At 45.9% G+C, this 19,701-nt stretch overlaps 2 protein-coding genes across 3 annotated transcripts in view; one reads left to right on the plus strand and one right to left on the minus strand.

Annotated features, from left to right (window-relative positions):
- LOC139060764 (acid sphingomyelinase-like phosphodiesterase 3b) overlaps positions 1-19,701 on the plus strand; it is a 94,124-nt gene that overhangs the window by 42,340 nt on the left and 32,083 nt on the right. The window lies entirely within an intron of this gene.
- LOC139060765 (protein FAM110A-like) lies at positions 514-19,470 on the minus strand. The gene is made up of 4 exons (XM_070539880.1): positions 19,190-19,470; positions 16,312-16,517; positions 7,589-7,892; positions 514-2,635 (listed from the first exon to the last, which is right to left on the minus strand). The coding sequence occupies exons 2-4, from the start codon at positions 16,454-16,456 to the stop codon at positions 1,915-1,917; spliced, it is 1,170 nt and encodes a 389-aa protein (XP_070395981.1). The 5' UTR covers positions 16,457-16,517; positions 19,190-19,470; the 3' UTR covers positions 514-1,914.

Consider the following 19,701-nt stretch of genomic DNA (forward strand, 5'->3'; position numbering starts at 1 on the left):
CCGTTGCATTTTTCTTTCCCTGACGGACACAACTGTGGTCCATCCCTCTTGGGCGTCTTGAATGCGTTTGTCGGTCGTATTCTCACCGCTGTTGACGGTGGACGGTGATGGGCTTATCTCTGCGTCTGTGGTCATCGCCTGGTGCGGTCGGATGTCCGTGCAATCCATGTGCTCTTCGGTGTTGGAATCATGGCTGGTCGAGGCTCTTCCCGCTGAACCGCTTTTCGCACAACGCGCTGGAGTTTGAGACGCCATCAGCGTCGGCGTCGCGGCGGAGTCGCCGCCGGCGTCGCGGCCGCCGCCGCTCGCTACTCGTCGGTAGGCTTACACTGGCTCACTTGTGGAGGTAGCAATCCCTTCGTGGTATTTCCGTGAAAAATGGTCCAAGGGCCAAAATTCTGGCCTCCCTGGCTGCCGCTTGACTTCCCGGAAACGATGAGGTGCACTTTTCGTAGGTTCGAAGAACTGGACCACACGAAAAACATGGAAATTGCGGAGCGTGATGCGAGTGCGTCCACACTCCTCGATGCCTTGGACGCGTCCCCCCACTTGCATATAGAAGGGGAGTTTGGACAAGTGAAAGAGAAAAGCTTAAGACAAGCTCATCTTGTTTGGTTTTTCAGTATTTCTTGTTTCATCTGTTCGCAGTCTCTCCTTCCGAGAGACAATATGCACAACAGAAGAAAACATAGGGGAGTGTGACAAGAGCCCACAGCTACCTATACAGCAAAACCAAATAAAATTGGGTTCCACTTCAAAGAACAAAGCAGGAAGTCAGAGCCAATGCAAGTAACATTAGGCATCAACCCTAGAACTCAAGTTAAAAAATTATAATTAAAAAACAAGAACATGGTGTTCGAGAGTGATGCCGTCCAGCAACAAGGAACCTGTTATATTAAGGACAGTCCTCACAACTTGCCATCAAAAACTTCAACTTCTTTTACTTCATTAAGGGACAGAAAAATGTACAGCATAGAGAATATGACCGGACAGTAGATAGATGGGTGAAGGGCGGTCATGTCGATGTGGTTTTAGCCTGGCTTGTGCGCTGATGTTTTTGATACGAGTGTTCTCCCAAATGAAGCAAACTGAATTGGTGTTACGAAGTACATGTTCGAAACTGTACAATTTCGGTGGGTTGATTTCGGCATGATGTAGCGAGATCAGGATCAGTAGTGCATTGATGACTAATATACAGATGTCTAACTTCACTCTGTGTGACCGGAGTTTCTATTGATATTATGACTAAAACTATAAACATGCATGGTTATCATTAAAATACGAAAATACATTGTTTTGTGCTTCATGCAGGCAAAAAAAATTCTTGCATTTATAGAGAAAGAAAACGATATATATTCAAGTTCTAGATCCGCAAGATTCTTAGGGCGGTGAAGGGGGTTCTGTAAGTGTTTACCTAGAGTACTGTCCATTTTGCCTGCTGCTGAAGCACTCATTGGCTGGGCTAGGATACAAGCAACAACAAAGCAGGCGCACCCTCCTTGCTCGTACTGCTCCGCCAATCAGCAGTGGCCAAAATGAACAGTCCTATAGGTGGACAATTACACCATACCCCACCTTGTCTAACAGTGTTACACTAGAAGCACTTTCTATCTATTGGACAAGCCAGTGGAGACTTGCTGCGCAAATCATCTACATTATGCATAACCTCATCTTAAAACGTGAAGGCAAAAACTGTTTGTGCAATGCCACAATAAAAACTAGACCAGACAATTCAACACAGTAGAAAGCAACCCATGAAATTTGGGGCAACCTCTCCCTTTGCCTGGAGAACATCAGACCCGACATTGGTAACTGCTCATGACCACTTCCTTACAACCACACTGCAGGAAAACTATAAGACACTGCTTGCATGACCCTTGGACAAACGCTAGCTTGAATCTTTGGCGACGGTGGTCAGGAGCCAATGGTCGCCCTACGGCAATTGAAAAGCCACTTTATCACCCTGGCATTCTTCTCCACGATGGACGTCTCGGCCGGACCATGGTCAATGAGGTCTCGGTTGCGCAGGCCCGCACAGCCTTCGACCCCACCGCAGCCACCGCCCACTGAAGACGAGTCACTGCCTGCCAGACTACAGGACCGGCCCAATGAGTCTGCAGAACTGATGCTGTGAAAGTAGCGTGACGAGCCTGACCCTGATGACGGTGAGAGGACGCTGTGCCACGTGCTTGCATCCAAGCCTAGGGTGTCGAAGAAGCGGTCGGGGAGTGACCGCTGCATGTCCCGGGCTCCCGTCCCCAAATCCGGTTGGCTACGGTGTGCCACATCGGACTTGGAACGTAGCACGGGTCGCCTGGAAGAGGCAGCTGCCTCTGCTCTGAGACCGCAGTTTCGGCTCGGCAGGTCGAGGGGCCGGAATGAAAGGCTCCGGCCCACGACCGTTTCCGATGAAGGTCGGGGCTTGCGATAGTAGCGGTCTCTGCTGTAAACCGGAGACTGCTCACCGTACAGATCACCGGCTGTTCGAAGCTCTGTGCTGGCACGCCGTGTTCGGGATGGTGAGAGATCTGGCAGACTCTTATGAACCACAGCCAGACCGGATGACTGAGTAAGGGATGGCGGAGTGTCACCAGCAATGAGTCGCCTTAGCTGGTGCTGTACATCTTGGTCAGTCCTGAAACAAATATTATTCCCTCAATGTTTATGTCTCGTCACCATAGCGATCACACAACTAGTTCAAAGCTGGGCATACAGTTCTTCCACTGCACTCTCCCATAATCTTACCTTGTGCCGACCACAGCAATGCTACACAGCTGCGAATCTAGCACTCACACGATCAATTGTTGTTTCTGAACATGTTTACCTCCTTTTATTGGTTCTGCTACTTGATTAGACCTCCAGTGGTTTTATCCACTATACATGCCACAAATATCACCCAGCTGCTCGTTAGTTTATCTAAAATATCCTCTCACTTATAGAGATGTCTCAAGTAAATGAGAAATCTCTGCTGCTTGACCACTCGGACCAATAAGAACCCTCAGAAAGCAATGTGATATTTTAGTCGAATGAATGAGGAACTGGGGAAGACTAGCGATGTGCAGAGCATATAACACCACTAGAGGTTTAATAAAGTAACAATGTATAACTATATACACCATGTCACTTTAAGATGGCTGGCCGATTTGAGTGGTCCAGCCAGTACGTCTGCTGGACTTACCTACTTTACTCTACTATTCAGTGACTGTTCCCGCCTTTCAAGTTGTCAGTTCGCCAGGCTGATGTGCATGAAGAAAACAATACTATTTTACACGTATTGAGGTAATGAATCTGCAAGAAGCCTGAGGAAGAAACACCCTAGTCTAGTTGACTGTAAGATACTGTGCAATGATCTACTGGTTCACACAAGGCTAAAAACAGGTCTGCTTCTACACAGCAACAATGCCTCCTGAAGCATAGGTAATTCTCCAGACCAGTGGTTGTGAGAATGAGTATTTCTCATTGAAGTGGATAAACAATGAATATTTTAAGTTGCCCTGCAAAGCTATATTAGGCTCTAATACCCCTTCCTCACTGAAGGTGTGGAAGTGTGAACTTGTAGAGAAAAGAGAAGGAGGATGAGGTTCAGCCTCTCGCATTTTTAATAAACGTGAGAGCAGTAGCAGTAGTTGCCCCTAAGATGACAATTCCACTTGTTGAAATGTTGGCTTTAGCAGCATCCCTTGCTTGTCAATAATGATCATTCCCATCTCGTATGCCTGGCCATGAGAAGAGTATAGGGTTGCTGCATTGTGTCAGTACTAACTTATGGGGGGCTGATACTTGGGAAGACAAAAAAGGAACATCAGAGGAAGCTCAGCAATGTGCAATAAGTAATGGAATGCATATGATAGGAGTAATGTCGAGAGGTTGAGAAGATGACAGCGACATGAATAAGGAGTGTGGATAAGCTGATATTCCATAGTAGGCCATATAATGCACAGGACAGGTAGCCTGACACAGGACAAGTATGCCAGAATGAGTTCTGGAGAAAAAATGCAGCTGGGGGCAGCAGTGGATTCGAAGGAGCAATGAGTTATGACAGGCATAAATAGATCCAGCTGATGAAGAAAGAAACAGAACTAAATATGCATTAGGAGAGTCCTCTTTAATGCAACCAACCTAAATATGCTGATGACATTCGGCCATAAATGTATCAAAAATATCAAATTCTCAAAGTGAATATGAGTCAAATAACATGGGTCATTTGATTCACATTTGGAATTTCAGATATACATAAACCATCACTACTCAAAAAGTGCCACTGAACTCAGTAGCATCTTGATGTGCAGTGCAGGGTGCTGCAGTGCAGTGCAGAGGCAGCAGCTGTCGACTTTGGCTGCTTAATACATAATATCTGTGCCACAGAAGAAAACAGTACTGGTGCCATATTGCCACCGTAGAACAGTGTTCCCTCTCCATCAGATAATAGTGCCTTGCTCTGTACTAGCCAGTGCCGGCACTACCGGTCCCCTAGCTAAAAAGACAGAAGAGTTTCACTGTATCAGTTTACACTGGTAAAGCACTCTGAAAACAACTTGCATTTCCTTGTTGGGGGAAAAAAATTCATTTGCAGAAAGAATGAAGGCCATAGTTGCCATTTTCAACTTCATGTCTAAAACTTAAGCATTTCATGGCACTATTTTTGGATGTCTTGCCTGCATGTCCCAAAAGCCCATAGACAGCACCTTTGTGTACTTTCAGGTGCAATGCGATCATTATTCATTCATAAACAATAATTTAGCCTCGAACACATGCTGTTGAAATCCATGACATAACCACACAGAGCAATCCCCAGCCCCTATGAATTGACAAGCTCTACATATTACAGAACACCTGCAGCGCTCTAAAAACAGAGAGAGAGAGAGAGAGAAAAAAACGAATGATAAACAACACTAACTTTGTTCTTTACGATTTAATGTGATTAAATAAATTATGCAGGACTTCCATCAACAGAATTCATGTGCATAGAGTTTATTGAATATAAGTTAACATTAACACTGTGTGCAAGGGTTCTCTCAAGTTGCAGGGGACAAGGCGAGCAGTATTTCTGTACGGCCCACTATAGGCTGAACTTAGCCTGGACTTCGTTTCCAACATATTTCGATGATGGCCAGCTTGGTAACCTGCCGACATGGAAAGAAGCTAAGAGCAAAATTAAGCCAAGATAATTGGCAGGTTAGGGTTATAAACTTAGAAAGGCACCACTGCTGCCAAGAAGCCAGCTTCTGTAAATGCGAACAGCACTAGAACACAAGAGTGGTCTTCTTTCCTTGTGCGGCCGTGGTGGCGCACGAGTGCCAGTGCGTCTGAGAGCATACGTCCCTTGCGTACCCCATTTTAGAGGTAACCTGCCACATGCGCAAAGAGTTGGCATGTCATCATGTGTGCTGTCTTCCCCCTCATTTAGTACTGGAGGTTGTGTAATCAGTTTTCGAGAGGCATTGAAGCCAGAGACAGACTAAGCATTTGCTCCTTGCTGCTTTTCACCAGAGCATCGTCCAAGTGTGGGCTACACTATCAGTCACAGGGGTGGAGGAAGTGGATATGAAAGCGTGGCTGGCTTTGCTTTGTAGTGTTGATGCAAAGATATCGACACAGAATGAAACCATATCTTTCGTCGCTGACTCTCAAATTCAACAAAATGAATTTTTTTCTCATTCAAGTTTGCCTTTTCCAGCTGCCTAATAATTCGGAAAATTTCGCAGCCCCTCCTGTGTAAGAAGAATGTATCAGCAACTGTACTGATTTGCATAAAAAAGCGAATTTCAATACAGCAAGATTTTGATACAACAAAACGAATTTCCGATTTTATCAACTTCATCATATTGAGGAATGACTGGGAATTCAGCGTACACATGGTTTAATTGACAACTGGCAACAAAAGCAAACTTGCCATGTCAGCAGAAATGCACACTATATACACTGTTTCATACATAACAGGCAATGCAATGAAGACGATTTCTCTTGCCACAACTCAAAAATAGTATATCATCCTTCTCACATGTGATGCCATGATTCACGCAATTTGATGTAACATTGGGTGCTATAATGTAAAACTATTAAAAAATGTTCTATTCCAATTCTGTAATCAGCGCTCCATGATTGGCCAAAAACATTTTTTGACCACCTCCACTTCACCTGTTGGTCACGCAACGTCACAAAAACCGTGATAGCTCCCCATCTGATATGACGCGTGCACACTGATTCTGCATGATTGGACTGAACAAAAGAAAAATAGTTATTTCTGATTCGACACCTTTTTGCAATTAGCCCTTGGCTATAGGTCAAAACTTTCGGGCTGCACCCACTTCACCTGCCTGTCGCACGATGTCAGAAAACTGCAAAAACTCACCGCATGAAAGTGCCATGTACGCATAAGATTCATTATAATGCCGAACAAAACTGCATTTTCTTCTGAATAACTGCAGGTTGCCCCATTCCGAAAGGAATAAAAGATGGCTGCCGCCGATCGCTTAGACACTGGCTATTCGCACCTGCCAAAGAGGATGGGTTGATTGGCGTATAAATTTTTTTGCGTGGCCTTGTAACCTTTTCCAGCACTTATGGCACGTTTACGATCTCGTTCTGCCAACTCTGAGGATCCGTTTTAGCGTCATTCTTAAGCTTCCATTGCATGCCGCGGCGATTTTCGACCAGCCACTGCAAGCTAAGTAAGGGAAAGTGGACCAATTGCAAATGCTGGCATCACCCTCTTCATCTGGTTAGCAATTTCAGTGAAGTGGCTCTGCCTCATCGAATCCCTCTCCACTTGAGCGTGCTCCTCGCCTCTTGTCAGCGAATTAGATAAGACAAGCCGCTCAGTGTAGCCAACATTACTAATTTTTCAAGCAAACAAAAGTGATCTTCTATGAACGAGAAGAGAGTTTGATTGGTCTGTTGAGACAACCCTGCGGGTGACTGCCCGATGCTTGCGTCATTGGTTACGCGAATTTGACATCAGGAAATTGGAATAAAAGCATATTGGAATAGTTTTATGTTATAAGGCCCATTGTCTCATACCTTTGTCATAAAGTATGATGTAATTAGTACATGGAAGGCATTGCAGATCTGAATGTAATTACCACTGAAGGAGCAGAGTGGGATGTTTCGGCAAACACAGAAGCCACGGCGCACCACTGTCTCTTGTGATGAAAACATATGTTGTATGCTGAAAGCACTAATGTGCACAAATAATTTGTCGTTTGAGGCAAACTTACATAGACAAGTTGTAGTTGTACTAATACATATATTAAATAGTTATATAGAAAGTATTGCATATCACAAACTCGACTGCATAACGCATGGAGCGAGACTTCTATGGCCGCATTACTTCTATAGCTTCCGCAGCGCTGCCTGCTAAGCATGAAACAAAGTATAGTTTCACAGAAGCTTCAAACTGCGTTAGTACAGCATGTTGGGAAAGTCTGTTTCCATTTGTGATGAATGTTCAGAGTGTGAAAAAAAATGTTAATACTTTCAGTTCAGAATCAGTCCTCGTATCGTCTTCTATATCATGTTTTCGTCCTTTTTTCATGCTTTGAATATTCGTCATCACAGAGGTTTGTTTGCCAGGTCTTCACTCTCTCACCTAGTTGGACGAAGCAGCCGCCTCGCCTGCGTCTCAGACAAGGCACGCGCACGCATGGGCGGAGACGGGGCTCGCCGGAGCTTCAGGGAGGGTGCTCGTGCAAGCAGAGCTGCTGGCGGAGAGGCCCTGAGCCGCTCAACAAGCTCGTAGGCTGAGGGCGACCGCGCCAGCAAGGGTGGCTCGAATGTGGCGCCCTCGGAACGACGGCTGCGCAGCCCCTGACGACTGTCCAGCACTCGTTCCGACTTGACGTACTGTGCCTTAGTCTCCTCCAGGCGTTCCACTGCACTACGTCGCTGCTCGCCTGCGGCCACCATGGCAAACATTAAGCTCTTTGCACTGAGTGACATTAAGCTCAAGGCTAGCAGTGGCTGATCAGTGCAAGAACGGCAACCACAATGTAAAAACACAATGAAAAAAGAGAAAGCCATTTAGCCCCTCAGTATATTGAGAAATACTGTGCTGAATCTGTATGTAGTGCAGACAAATGGCAGCAAGAATTTTAATATCTAAATTTTAAATTTAATATTTAAAAAGATATTTCTTTTTTCAGTGAAGTTGCTTTTATTTTTTTGTGGTGTGGTATATTAACCCCCCTCCACGCCATGCTACTATCCCAAGTTCTTATCAAGAATGGCCAGGTTATTTTGAGAGACTTCAGTTGCCAAGATATTTTACCTCCTCAGAAAGAAGAAATTCACATCTGCTTGCACTGTCCCATGGACTGTGTGCTGCCAGCTGTCAAAAGCACGACTAAGCACCGAGACAAAACTATACTCATCCAGTTGCAAGAAAATGCAAAGCACTGCTCACAAGCTGAGCTCATCCCTGGCCGTTTTTACAGAAACTGTGTGACGAAAACAGCTCTCAAGGGTTTAAATAGCCAAGGCACAGAAGGACCTAAATAGCTCTGTATATAACACAACAGCCATAGGCTGCATTCTTGAGCCAAGGAATGCAGAGGCAAGTGCACCACTGTCTAGCCCACAGAGAATTTGTGTAGGTGCAGATCACTCATTTCTGCGACATCCCAGGGGAGGGGAAGGAGCCTCTCAGGCTATGTTCTGGGGCATGCAGGCACAGACAGTAGGAGCAATGCAGTTTCGTGCATAGAGCTTGCACTAAACTATTAGCTTTCCACTGAGTATAGAAATGATGGTGTGCATTTGGCCGCTTAGGTAGGTATGTTTCTGAGCCTATGAATTGCTTTGAAATCGCACATAAGAGATGTATGCCCTATGAAACAAAGTAATAATCACTACATTGCTAATGCTTGTTATGCAAGGCAGTGTGCACAACGTCTTGCACTATTCTATGCCACATCTGCATTTGCTATTATAGTGTACTACTACACTGGAAGCGGCGCTGGTGCTGGACAGTACGCCGAATGCACGACGAAATAAGGACTACATAATTGTGGCACACCAAGTTAGGTGGCATCTGGAGGCCCTATGCACGGTGCTTTCGTGAAAGGCAGAGCGAATGAAGGCTGCCTCGCCTACGGTCACGGTGGTCGAGACTTTCACGCCTACCTCGCGTGCCGCGCCTCGTATAACGCCGGAGCTCGGGCGCTTCGCGGTGTCCTCCCGACGTTAAGATCTGCGTGCGTTCGCAGCCCCCGGCAGCACGAATGCTTTTCTGGTCCGTTCTGTGCGGCGCAAAAGCGCGCAGGACCGCCTAAGGCACGCCTCGTTAGCTTCGTTCCTAAAGGACGCCGCGCGGCCTAGTTCGCAATGTACGACGGCAGACGATCGACATATATGTGCGCCTAGCCGGCGCGCTCGACGCACGCAAGAAGACGCGGTACTATCGCTCCGGAGCTCCATTAGACAGGTGTAAAAGGTTGCGCGTTCCGTGCTCAGACGCTTTTTTCCCCCCGGCCCATTCCGATACTACGAGGGCTTACTTGCCGTGACTGGCGAGTGTAGTACGCCTATATAATCGGTATTTCCCTCCTCCTTCAAAGAAGGGAAAGAAAAGCAAGCCGTTACCGAACTCGTTGATCTCTATTGCGCGACTGCTCGCAGGACAGAAAGCGAAGAACTTTTCTTTTTGCAGCGCACAATGCACACACTCATCTTTCGCTGTTTTACGACTCCCCCCTTTTGTTTCTCTGTAGCTTCCCCTCTTTCCCCATTATTCTTTTCTCGCCTCAACATGTGCCGTTCTAGCAGGTAGAAGGCGTACGAGACGAAGCGAGCGACGCAGCCGTCGCTTCGCTTCGGTCCAGCGCTCCCGCCAGCCCCGAAGAGAGAGAGAGGAAACAGTGCGTTGCCGGACGCTCGTCGGCACTCCGGGAAACGTCAAGCGAGGCAGGGATACGGGTTAAAAAAAAACTAATAATAATAAAAAAAACCATGGTACCGCCACTACGCCATTTGCACAACGAGGAGCGAGAGCCAGCGTGTCCGCTGCCGGCGCGCCAATCGCGTGCCGTGAAGCGAGCAAACGCGAGCGCAGCGCAGAAGCGCCACAACGCGCGCGCCGGAGCCTCCTCACTCGCTTATAACAACAATGGAGCAAAAAGAAGAGACAGGCAGAGCGATAGAAGAAAAAAAAAAAACGCCCTACCGCGGCGCGCGGATCCAGCTGCCCGCGCCGAATTCGCGACTCTTTTGAGTCCAGCAACTCAAAAGAACGGAGGCCGTGACTAGCCGTGACGATTGTATTTTTTTGCAGAACTCGCAGGGACTCCCCTCTGCGGCGACCGGCTAATCGTATTCACGCTGGAACACTGCGGATGACACCGGCTATGCATCTCCGACGCGTGGATTCTACGCGTGAAAAACTGTGGGATTAAGTACAATTACATGCGATACTATTTTTTTTTTAAACCCTGAAACTACCGCTTCACGGATTAGTGCAAAGAAAAACTGCGTTCTGCTTGGGTCGTGGTGCCAATCGCTTATCACCAATTCGCCTGCTCAAGACTTAAAAGGCAAGGCCAGAAAATTTTCTTCTAAGTGTAGACAAGGATAATGATGGTAGAGCTATGCTGTGTTATTTCGTTTAACATTATAGGGAGTGCAAATGAAAAAAAAAAAAATTCATTCTGGGATTTTGCATGTCCAAACCACGTTCCGATTAACAGGCATGCTATAGTGGTAGACTCCAGATTGATATTGACCATATGGGTTTCTTTAATGTGCACTCAATGCATGGTGCACGAGTGCTTTTGCGTTTTGCCCCGGTCAAAATGCAGCCATGACTTGAGCCTGTGAACCTGTGTTTAACAGCGCAAGGCCATAGCCATTATGAAACCATGGTGAGTTACTAAGCAGTACAAATGCATTGGTGCATTTACGACTAAAAACCTCACTGTCAAAAACAATGCACAAGGCTCATGGGTGCTTCTCAAAGAGAAATTCGCATTCTGACTGCCAACTTGCGATTGAGCAGCAACACCTTTGAAAATGCCATGGCTTGAGCACACTCAGCTCTAGTGACAACTGCGTTGCGATGTAAAATAATGTCATTGCAGTCAACTCGACCAATGTTTCATACAGTGAAAGCTCGTTAATTCGAACTTCAATAATTCGAATTTATGGATAATTCGAACTGTACGATTTGGTCCGGCCAAGCTCCATAGAAGTCTATGTATAAAAAAGTCCGTTAATTCGAACGCGAGAAGTTTCCCTCACGGATAATTCGAACTACGCTCGCCTGGCACACGGCCAGAGAAACGCGCCTAGTGCTTACACACAAGGCTGTATTGCCTCCGAAACGGAGATAACGGCGAGAGAAGGCGAAATCGGACAATAACCTAACCGACACGGGGTCAGCCAGAAGGCAGCGGCGGCTGTCGCCTCTCCGTTCTACGTAACCTCCGAGACTTCTTACCCGTTGCGAATCTCGGAGGCTTCGCAAAAGTTGTACAGCTGCTAATGTTGTGTGGAGATGGCACGGCAAGCTCCAAAACACAGCGAATCAAGTACGTCGCAGCTGCGCTTGTAATCAAGAACCAACGAATCAGGGCCTTCGCCACCTTCACGTGTTCAGCGTCTTTGTCTCGGCAGTCTTCATCGGTTGTGCACTTCTGTTTTCAGCTTAAGAGGTATCGGCCGTCGCGATTCATTGTGATGGTGTTAAGCCTCGGCTAACGTTCGTTTCGGAGGACATCGGTGGTGTGGCACAGTCGGACCCAGAGCTTCGGCTTGAAGATGGCGTGTGCCCGTGGCACACGCCAAATTTCTGACATGCCCTACTGCTTCCAAATCGCAGTGTACTGTTGCCCTCCTTCACTTTCGTTAGTTCGAACTTTCGTTAATTCGAACTGAAGCGGCTTCCCCTTGCGGTTCGAATTAACGAGCTTTTACTGTATGCTTTGAAGATTGAAGTGTCGTTCCCTCACATTGCCAGCTACAACAGACGATGAGACTACTGAAGAAAGAGAGGGTGAATGTTGCTACTTCCAAAAAGCAGAGCCTGCAATTAATGTTGACTCTTTCCATATTTTCCTAATCTGAACTGGCATCCCTACAAGTACAGCAAACACTGACTGACAGCACATCACTATTCAACAGCTCCGCGGTATGAAGAATTTTCCTCTGCACGTACAAAGAACTGCACCGGATCACAGTCATCACAAGAAAGGTGGTCGAAACGATGAATGGAATTAGTATTCGCACTCAATTATGCTGCTCTGGGCTACTCCTTCAGATATCAAATTTCAGCAGCTACTTACAAAGCACTACAATGCAATCGCAACATTTACTTGTTTACTTTTAAAGCTTACTAGAGATGTAGCATCTTCATTCACATATGAGCGACACTGAGGGGTTGGAGGGCCTGGGTTAACTTTGACCATCTGAGGTCCTTTAATATGCATTTATATCTAATGCCACAAGTAGTTTTGCTTTCCTCCCGTCACTGAATGTGGTCGCGTGGTAGAAAATTAAGCCTGTAACACTTTGTTTGGCTGCAGGAAAAATATGCCAAAGAGCCTTTGGTACCAATTTTACTTGCTTATTGCTTCTGAGGTCCTAGTGCACAATACTAGTACGTTCTTATGATTAGTAGTATATTGATAAAGCATTCCTTTGAAGATACCACTAGCAAATGTTCACCTGTAAAGCACAATTGGTTTACTGCCACAGCCCTTGCATGCCTATTTTTTTAAAGCCCTAGTACAAGCAGTATTCTTATATGTTTACATCTAAAGGAGTATTTTGCAACTAGACATTCAAATGAACTTCCTGAAAGGGAGTGCTAAGCTAGCCTAGGCAGCTGGATTATTCTTTTCAACCTTTCTCAGCACTGACTCGTTTGAGAAATTGAGTTACGAAGTGCCAAAAATAGCAACTGAAGGCCACACCACACTTTTTGGACCTTCTTATAACTATTCATTCACAAACTAATTGGTACATTGCTATCGAAAACTGAGCAACGTGGAATTAGTGGCACACGCTATCAGACACCACAAATTTCACTGTTCAGCCTTTTTTCTCAGTGATAAGGCTAGAGGAGTTCGAAGGTGCAAACTTTATTTTCATTTAATCATTCTTTTTTGTGTTGATATCGCAGCCTGAGAATGAGCCATTACAAGCTTATTACTGCTCAGCGTTTTGTCTGATAGTCAGTGATTAACTACCGTGAGCCAAAAGTTGGCTCAATATGTAATTAACAAGAACATGCTTTGATCACATGAAAGTGTCACTCTTCCTAATCCCCTTTTCCTGTCATTAAAATTTCCTGTCTTCACACACAGTGTAAAATAGATGAGGACAGTGGAAAGAACACAACAGTGTAATTTACAAGATGAATGGAGGATCGGACGAGTTTGCAACTGTCTCTCTTCATGTGCACTGTGAAACAGGCAAGCGGGAAGAACTCTCTCTTTGGAGTTAAATAGAAGGTATGCGACATGCTTTGGCTCTTGAGATGGAGCCGATAAGTTACACTCGGGTAAATACAAGGTAAGAACATGTGCACTTGCATGCTCATGATTGGCTGATACCACAGCTTCGGCTGCAGAACCACATTACAGAGCTATGGCATATACATCCTCTCTCATGAAAGCAACATCGTTATCCAGATACTAGATAATGAAACTATCTAGTCATAAAGAAAAAAAATTCTCAATTTCCTTCATACTCCGGCCATATATCTACTCGATCTCCCTTCTCCATCAATCCTTCAGCCTCCTCTTGCCTATCTACACCTTTTGTAGATTAATCTCCCCCTGGCAGCTTTGAAACCCCAATGATCCTTGAGCCTTCATACTTGTTTCATTCAGTTCAGGCTGAAAGGAATCCAACCTTATGAAAATATGTCTCCTGTATCTTGACCTTAAAGGGCCCCTCACCAAGTCTGGCCTCTTTTAGCTGACAAGCGCAGAGCATACAATGCGTGATAACGATCGTGTCTGCGAAGTATTACATCACTGCATGCTGCGAAGTATTACATCACTGCATGCTGAGGAAAGACCTGAAAGTTCAAACCGAATACTGTTTTCTCTTCTCCTTGCAGCCGCCGCGCTACAAGCTGGAGAATAACGTACACGTGCTAATGCGCCTACGTAGACGTGTTCACGTTGTGACGTTGCTCATGGTGACACGCGACTTCAAGAATTATTCGGGGCAACATCTGTTATTTGTGTAATATGTTGCTAGAATAGACGAATTAAAGCTTGGAGAAATAACAAAACACACAAACCGAACGTCTGCATGTTTTTGTTTTACTTTGCACAGCAGCAAGAGAGATGTACTTCCGTTTCGTCTGCTTGTTCCCACGTCGTGCAGTCGCGCGCGCAGACACCGAAACTGTCATTTTCTATTGCGTTCCAGCACGGGATCATGCTCTGCAATCAGCTTGTGTCTGCCTCAGTATTCATGTAGCACAGACTTTTACCACTAGTCAGGTGTCCTCATCCACCACGAGCAAAATCATGCGCTGTGTGAAATTAGATAATCTCAACCGCTCGTGTGCACTGCCATCTACGGAAGGGTGCCGCGCCGCAAAAGAGAGGCAGGGCCCGTGAGGTATGCGTCATGCGATCCTCGATGTACGGTATGGGAGAACGTAAAGAAGGGAATTTCGCTTGCGGAGGCTAGACAGAGCAAGTGGAGAGAGCGTCTTGCTTGGCAGTGGAGCTCGCCTTCTGAAATCATGGGTTTGCGGCACTGAAATATTTCTATCTCTGCTATTAATGAGCTGATTTGAAAAAATTTTGCGGCAGAACGCTCCCTATAGGACATGCAACAACTTCCAGTGTATTACCGAAGTTTGCTGTGTGGCCTGGTTAGGGACCCTTTAAGTGCCACCTAGTGTAGCAAGCCAGATTTTGACGGAGGAGCAGGCACAAATAGGCTACTCTGACTTTGCACCAATGCAGAGACTAACAGCTTGAAATAAGTGTTGGCTGTCTAAGTATGCAACATTACAAGGCTTTAGCATGTCTGTAAATGTCTTGCCCTTTGCAACATATCGGGTTACCAAAGATGTGGACAGAAGTAGTAACATTGGTAGAGACATTTTGCAACGCCTCATCCACCCACAACATGTCAGAAATGTTTTTGTCCGCATGAGTGTTCATGCCTAGAGAACAGTTAGAAAACAATGCAGGTTAATGATTATGCCACTGCCAACACTTAGCATCAGGAGCTTAGTAGGATATGGTTGTCACAACAAAAATAGCTCTGTGTCCCTGGTTAAACAATGCGCCACAAGACGGTGCAACCAGTGCTGCTATTGCTGTTCATGTTACTAGGTATTCCGCAAGGTGCACTGTCTTTATTGACAAGCTAAAGCTCAATAACTTGCTTTAAAGAGGCCCTGCAGCACTGCCGAGAAAGCTTGTTGGGTGCAACCAATAGCATCACCACTTTGTGCGATGAATGTGACGTCAATGTGTGGCACTACGATCATTGGTAAGAAATGTAATGTGTCATTTATGTTTGCACAATATTGCGAGTACTGCGAAAAAAAGAAAAACAACCCAACATTATGTTTTACAATCATAGTAATAATTGCCTAATTATTACACAATCACGAGCAAGGTATTGTAACTACGGGAACACTGCATCAACATGCTGAGCACATGATGCGGCAACATCCACCTCGCCGAAGCTGGACTGCGTGCCACCCTATCGTGGAGGGGGTAGCTACGCCATCAACAAGCTGAGCAACCATGGACTGCTGACTTCTGCTGCGCAACATCAACACCCTGCTGCTATTGTATGCTGCAGTTTCACATCATGGGAGAGTGAAATGTGGCATCAAGAGCTACAAATATTCTAGTCAAGGTAACTAATTTTGCTTGTATTTTGAATTTCCTGTGACAAATAACTTGAGTTTGTGTGCCTTAGTTATCATGAAGAAATTTCAGTTTTGGCTCCCAGAAGGTGTATGTGTCATGATGTGAAAGGTGGTCGTTACGTGGGGGCAGAATATTGCACTGTTTTGGCACTCGCTTCGGCTGGCATGCCATCAGGCTGTGCAACCAGTGGCAGCATAGCAGACGACCAAGATAGTTGGAGCAAATGCCAAAATGTCAATATTCTGCTGCCACCTTCCTCATCACAACACATACATCTTCTGGGAAATGAAACAAACTGGTTTGCAGAGAAAGTATAGTAAAGTGTTTAGGGCACCTGAGGATTACCGGTATTCTTGGCAAGGCTTTGAGTAGAGGATCTACACTTAACACAAATAATGAAAAATAAGAAATTTCACGTCACTACTCCTTTAAAAGCACTAGTGTGTGGCCAGTCTCGATTGCTCACCAGGAGTCTGCTGCTCAGCTGCTACATGGCTGCGTGGCCTGGGTGGCCGTGGGTGTGCCCCAGTACCAAGTTCAGCTTGCGCAGAGAGTCGCCGCTCGCGTGGCTGCAGCGGTGTTGGGCAGCAGGCATGCACCGAAGTTGCCATCACTGACCACGACGCACACGTGCCCGCTGCCGCCCTGCTAGCCAAGGGAGGTTCCTGGGTCCTGTGTTGATAGAGGAACGGAAGGTACAGAAAGTGCTAAACGAGATTAAGTATAGTTATTTGTAACCACTTTCAATAAAAAGAATGTTAAAATTGATGAAGCAGTTCCAAGTTTAAAGGTTGCTGCTCATTTCCTTTGCATGGCCTACTGCAGTCTAAAGAATGCCGAGGCTTCAAGCCAGGACCTAGTAGCCATGTGCGACAGTGGTTCTAAAGGCCATTACAGTGCCCTTGATCCCATGTACACATTATACGAAGCACCAGTAAACACAGGCAATTTGATGCGGCTGATACCAGCCAGGTTTAATTACACAGGGTGCGTCATATTATGTCAGGCTACCTGGTAATGTGATTCAATGACATGTGAAACCAACCTTTTCAGGTCTTCACACCATGCTGAACCCCATCAATTGAGTCCTGCAAAACTTGGTGTTGGTGAACGGCAAATAGGTGTTCGCAGATGCCATGCCAGACAGTTCAACTGCTTTCCTTATATATAGTAGTAATGCCTGCCAACGATGCTACAATAACACACATTGCTTTGAAAGGGTGCAAACATGGCGAGATTGGAAAGTAATAATTCACTTCGCTTAAATCAAGCCAACACATTTGTAGCAGCCTAATGTGATGAATTCTAACTGAATGATTGGAACTCATCCAGCAGACGTTATCTGCCTCATTTGTTGGCTCTGAAACTGGTGCCTCTGAGAAACAACTGCCGCTCTCCTGAAGCATCATTTGAAATAGTCACCACTTGCATTGGTCTTTCTACCCCGAGGATTGAATAAGCTTAATTATTGAACCAAATAGCGGTAACTATTCAATTCATATTTGAAATATAAAATATTCACAGACATTCGTAAAGCTCTTGGGCAATGGAATGTTATGTCTTTGAATGCATAGGCAGTCTTCCATAGAACACAGTCTTCACAGTCACAAATTGCAGCCCACGTGACTTAGAGGCTACTATTTACACTTCATGCAAGAGCAGAAAAAGAAAATCTGTGGTTTCACATGCCAAAATATGATCTGATAGTGATACACAATCTGTCTAACCACCTGGGCTTCTTTCAATGCACACCCAATTCAATGTGAAAGCACAGCCTATGCCAGGTGATTAACTAGCTCTATGCATATTTGGCATTGCAACTACATGTACTTTAGCTTTTATCACATGATGAAATTTAATTGTTGAGCTTTCCTTTTAAATGACCATGTAAACAAAGAATGATGCCCATGAACAAGACACACTGTCTATGTCCCCTAAATGTTACTTTGGCTAAATTACACTCATCCAACTTAACTGCAATAAAATAATGAATCGGTGAATTTCCATCAACCAGTCTAGTTGACAGTGCAGAGCCAACATGCAATTATCAATAAAATTACTTACAGCAATGCAAGAAATATTCATGTGTGATTATAGAGAAAACCTACAAAGGAAACACACACAAGGTTTGAGAAAATTAGCTGTCTTGCACATTTTATCATTAATTCCCAATTTTTGTAATTGTAAATATATAAAAAAGGGGAACACAAATTACCTTGGCATGTCAAACATTATTAAACCAAATTTCAATCGCGTTTACTCCCACTATATACCAGAGTTAATGGCTACACACTATAAGTCTGTAAGGGATATTTTTATCTTTCTTTCAGCCTTCTCTCCTCAATTTTTTCGCGGCATTTGAATTCGGGCTATTTTAGCAGAGCATTTCTGCTGCTGAAAACCTATAAATGCTGGAAATACAAGACGCCACAATGCAACAAGTGTAGTGAAAGGGTCACCTCGATGCATCGTTTGACTGCAAATAGGTAGTACGCAAATACTCGTGCACGATGCGAGCATTGCACAACTGGAAGACGCAAGAATTTATAGCAGCAGCTCAGCAATTAGGAATGCAAAGTAACAATTGTTTCTAACGGCAGCGGGGGCTGCACACAATACCTGAAGCATCGACCATTCACAGGCTTGAAGGCAGACAGAAGCCTAAGATGAGAAGCTACCACTACAAGCGATAGGACGCAAGCACAGTAGCGCGCAGCGCACACAACATCCCTTGAAGTCGCTATCTTCGAGAATCTCCGCACCACTATCTGCGAGAGCTTTCATTGGAGAAGAGGCGCAGTCGTGAACTCCGTTGGGCCGTTATCGCGCCTGTTTCCTTTGCAGAAAGTGAATGCCATGATTAGACTTTCTCTATGATTAGACAGTCGGGGACTGCTGTTTATGTGCAGGGATTGGGGCAAAAGCCGACGTCGAAGCCAGCGTCGAGGCATCGTGCAACCGCTGTTTGGACAGATGCGGGCGCTGGGGAACCGACGGCGAGTACACATTCTGGCCGAACGCCCAGCTAGCTAGCATCGCGCAGTCATCAGCTGAGCCAACAATTCTCTAAAGGAAATACGACGCGCGAATGCTACGGGAGGAGGCGGCAGCTGAGCATGGCGAAGGATGGACGGCAACACGACGAGCTACAGCTGTCCGAAATCGATTTAGCGCACGGCCACCACGGCTCGTTCCTGCACTGGCCGTACGTGGTCGATGAGACTGCAACGTCGGCAAAGCCAAACTACTGCTCCGCAACCAACCTGCACTCAGCGAGCGAGCGCGAGTATCCACAGCTTGCCAGCGAACGGATGTAACGTGGAAGGGCGGCTGTTGCATCTTACCCTGACGTGACCGGTGATGTCCCGAGCGCGGAGGCATCAAATCCATCACTCAAGGCGGCGACACCCGGCTTGTTCCACTCTAGAATTTCGCATCTAAAGAGTTCGCTGCTTCCACACAGGTGGAGAAATACACAGCTGAAGCCCTAGCGAGCAACAAGCTCTAGGTACTGCCAAGCTATTAAAGCTCACTACTGTTGCAGCTTGCAACAACTCATCGCGACTGCCTCTGACAGATCGCTCACTCTTCGCCCTCCGCCCGCTCCGCCATGGGACGGAAGTGAGACGTGACCCAGCCGTTTCCGGCGCGAAGCAATTGACATCTAGCGGATGTTAAAACAACTTCTAGAGCTGTTGTATGGCTGTTGCGTGACCTCCGAGAAGAAACGGGCGGCCGCCGCAATCTTAGAGGCCACAATTGTTTTTTGCTATCTGAGATGACCGATGGCACGACTACGATCTCGGAAGACTTTAAAGTTTTCCACTGAGTGCACTCATAGATGATTTTGCTGCAC

The sequence above is a fragment of the Dermacentor albipictus genome, chromosome 6 (assembly GCF_038994185.2).
Source record: "Dermacentor albipictus isolate Rhodes 1998 colony chromosome 6, USDA_Dalb.pri_finalv2, whole genome shotgun sequence".
Classification (NCBI taxonomy): Eukaryota; Metazoa; Arthropoda; class Arachnida; order Ixodida; family Ixodidae; genus Dermacentor; species Dermacentor albipictus.

Coding starts and splice junctions, on each gene's coding strand:
- LOC139060765 (XM_070539880.1), bottom strand. CDS start 16,456: ATGGCAACTTCGGTGCATGCCTGCTGCCCAACACCGCTGCAGCCACGC. Junction 7,893..16,311: donor AGCTGAGCAGCAGACTCCTG/GTGAGCAATCGA, acceptor TGGTGGCCGCAG/GCGAGCAGCGACGTAGTGCA. Junction 2,636..7,588: donor CGGCTGCTTCGTCCAACTAG/GTGAGAGAGTGA, acceptor TATTTGTTTCAG/GACTGACCAAGATGTACAGC.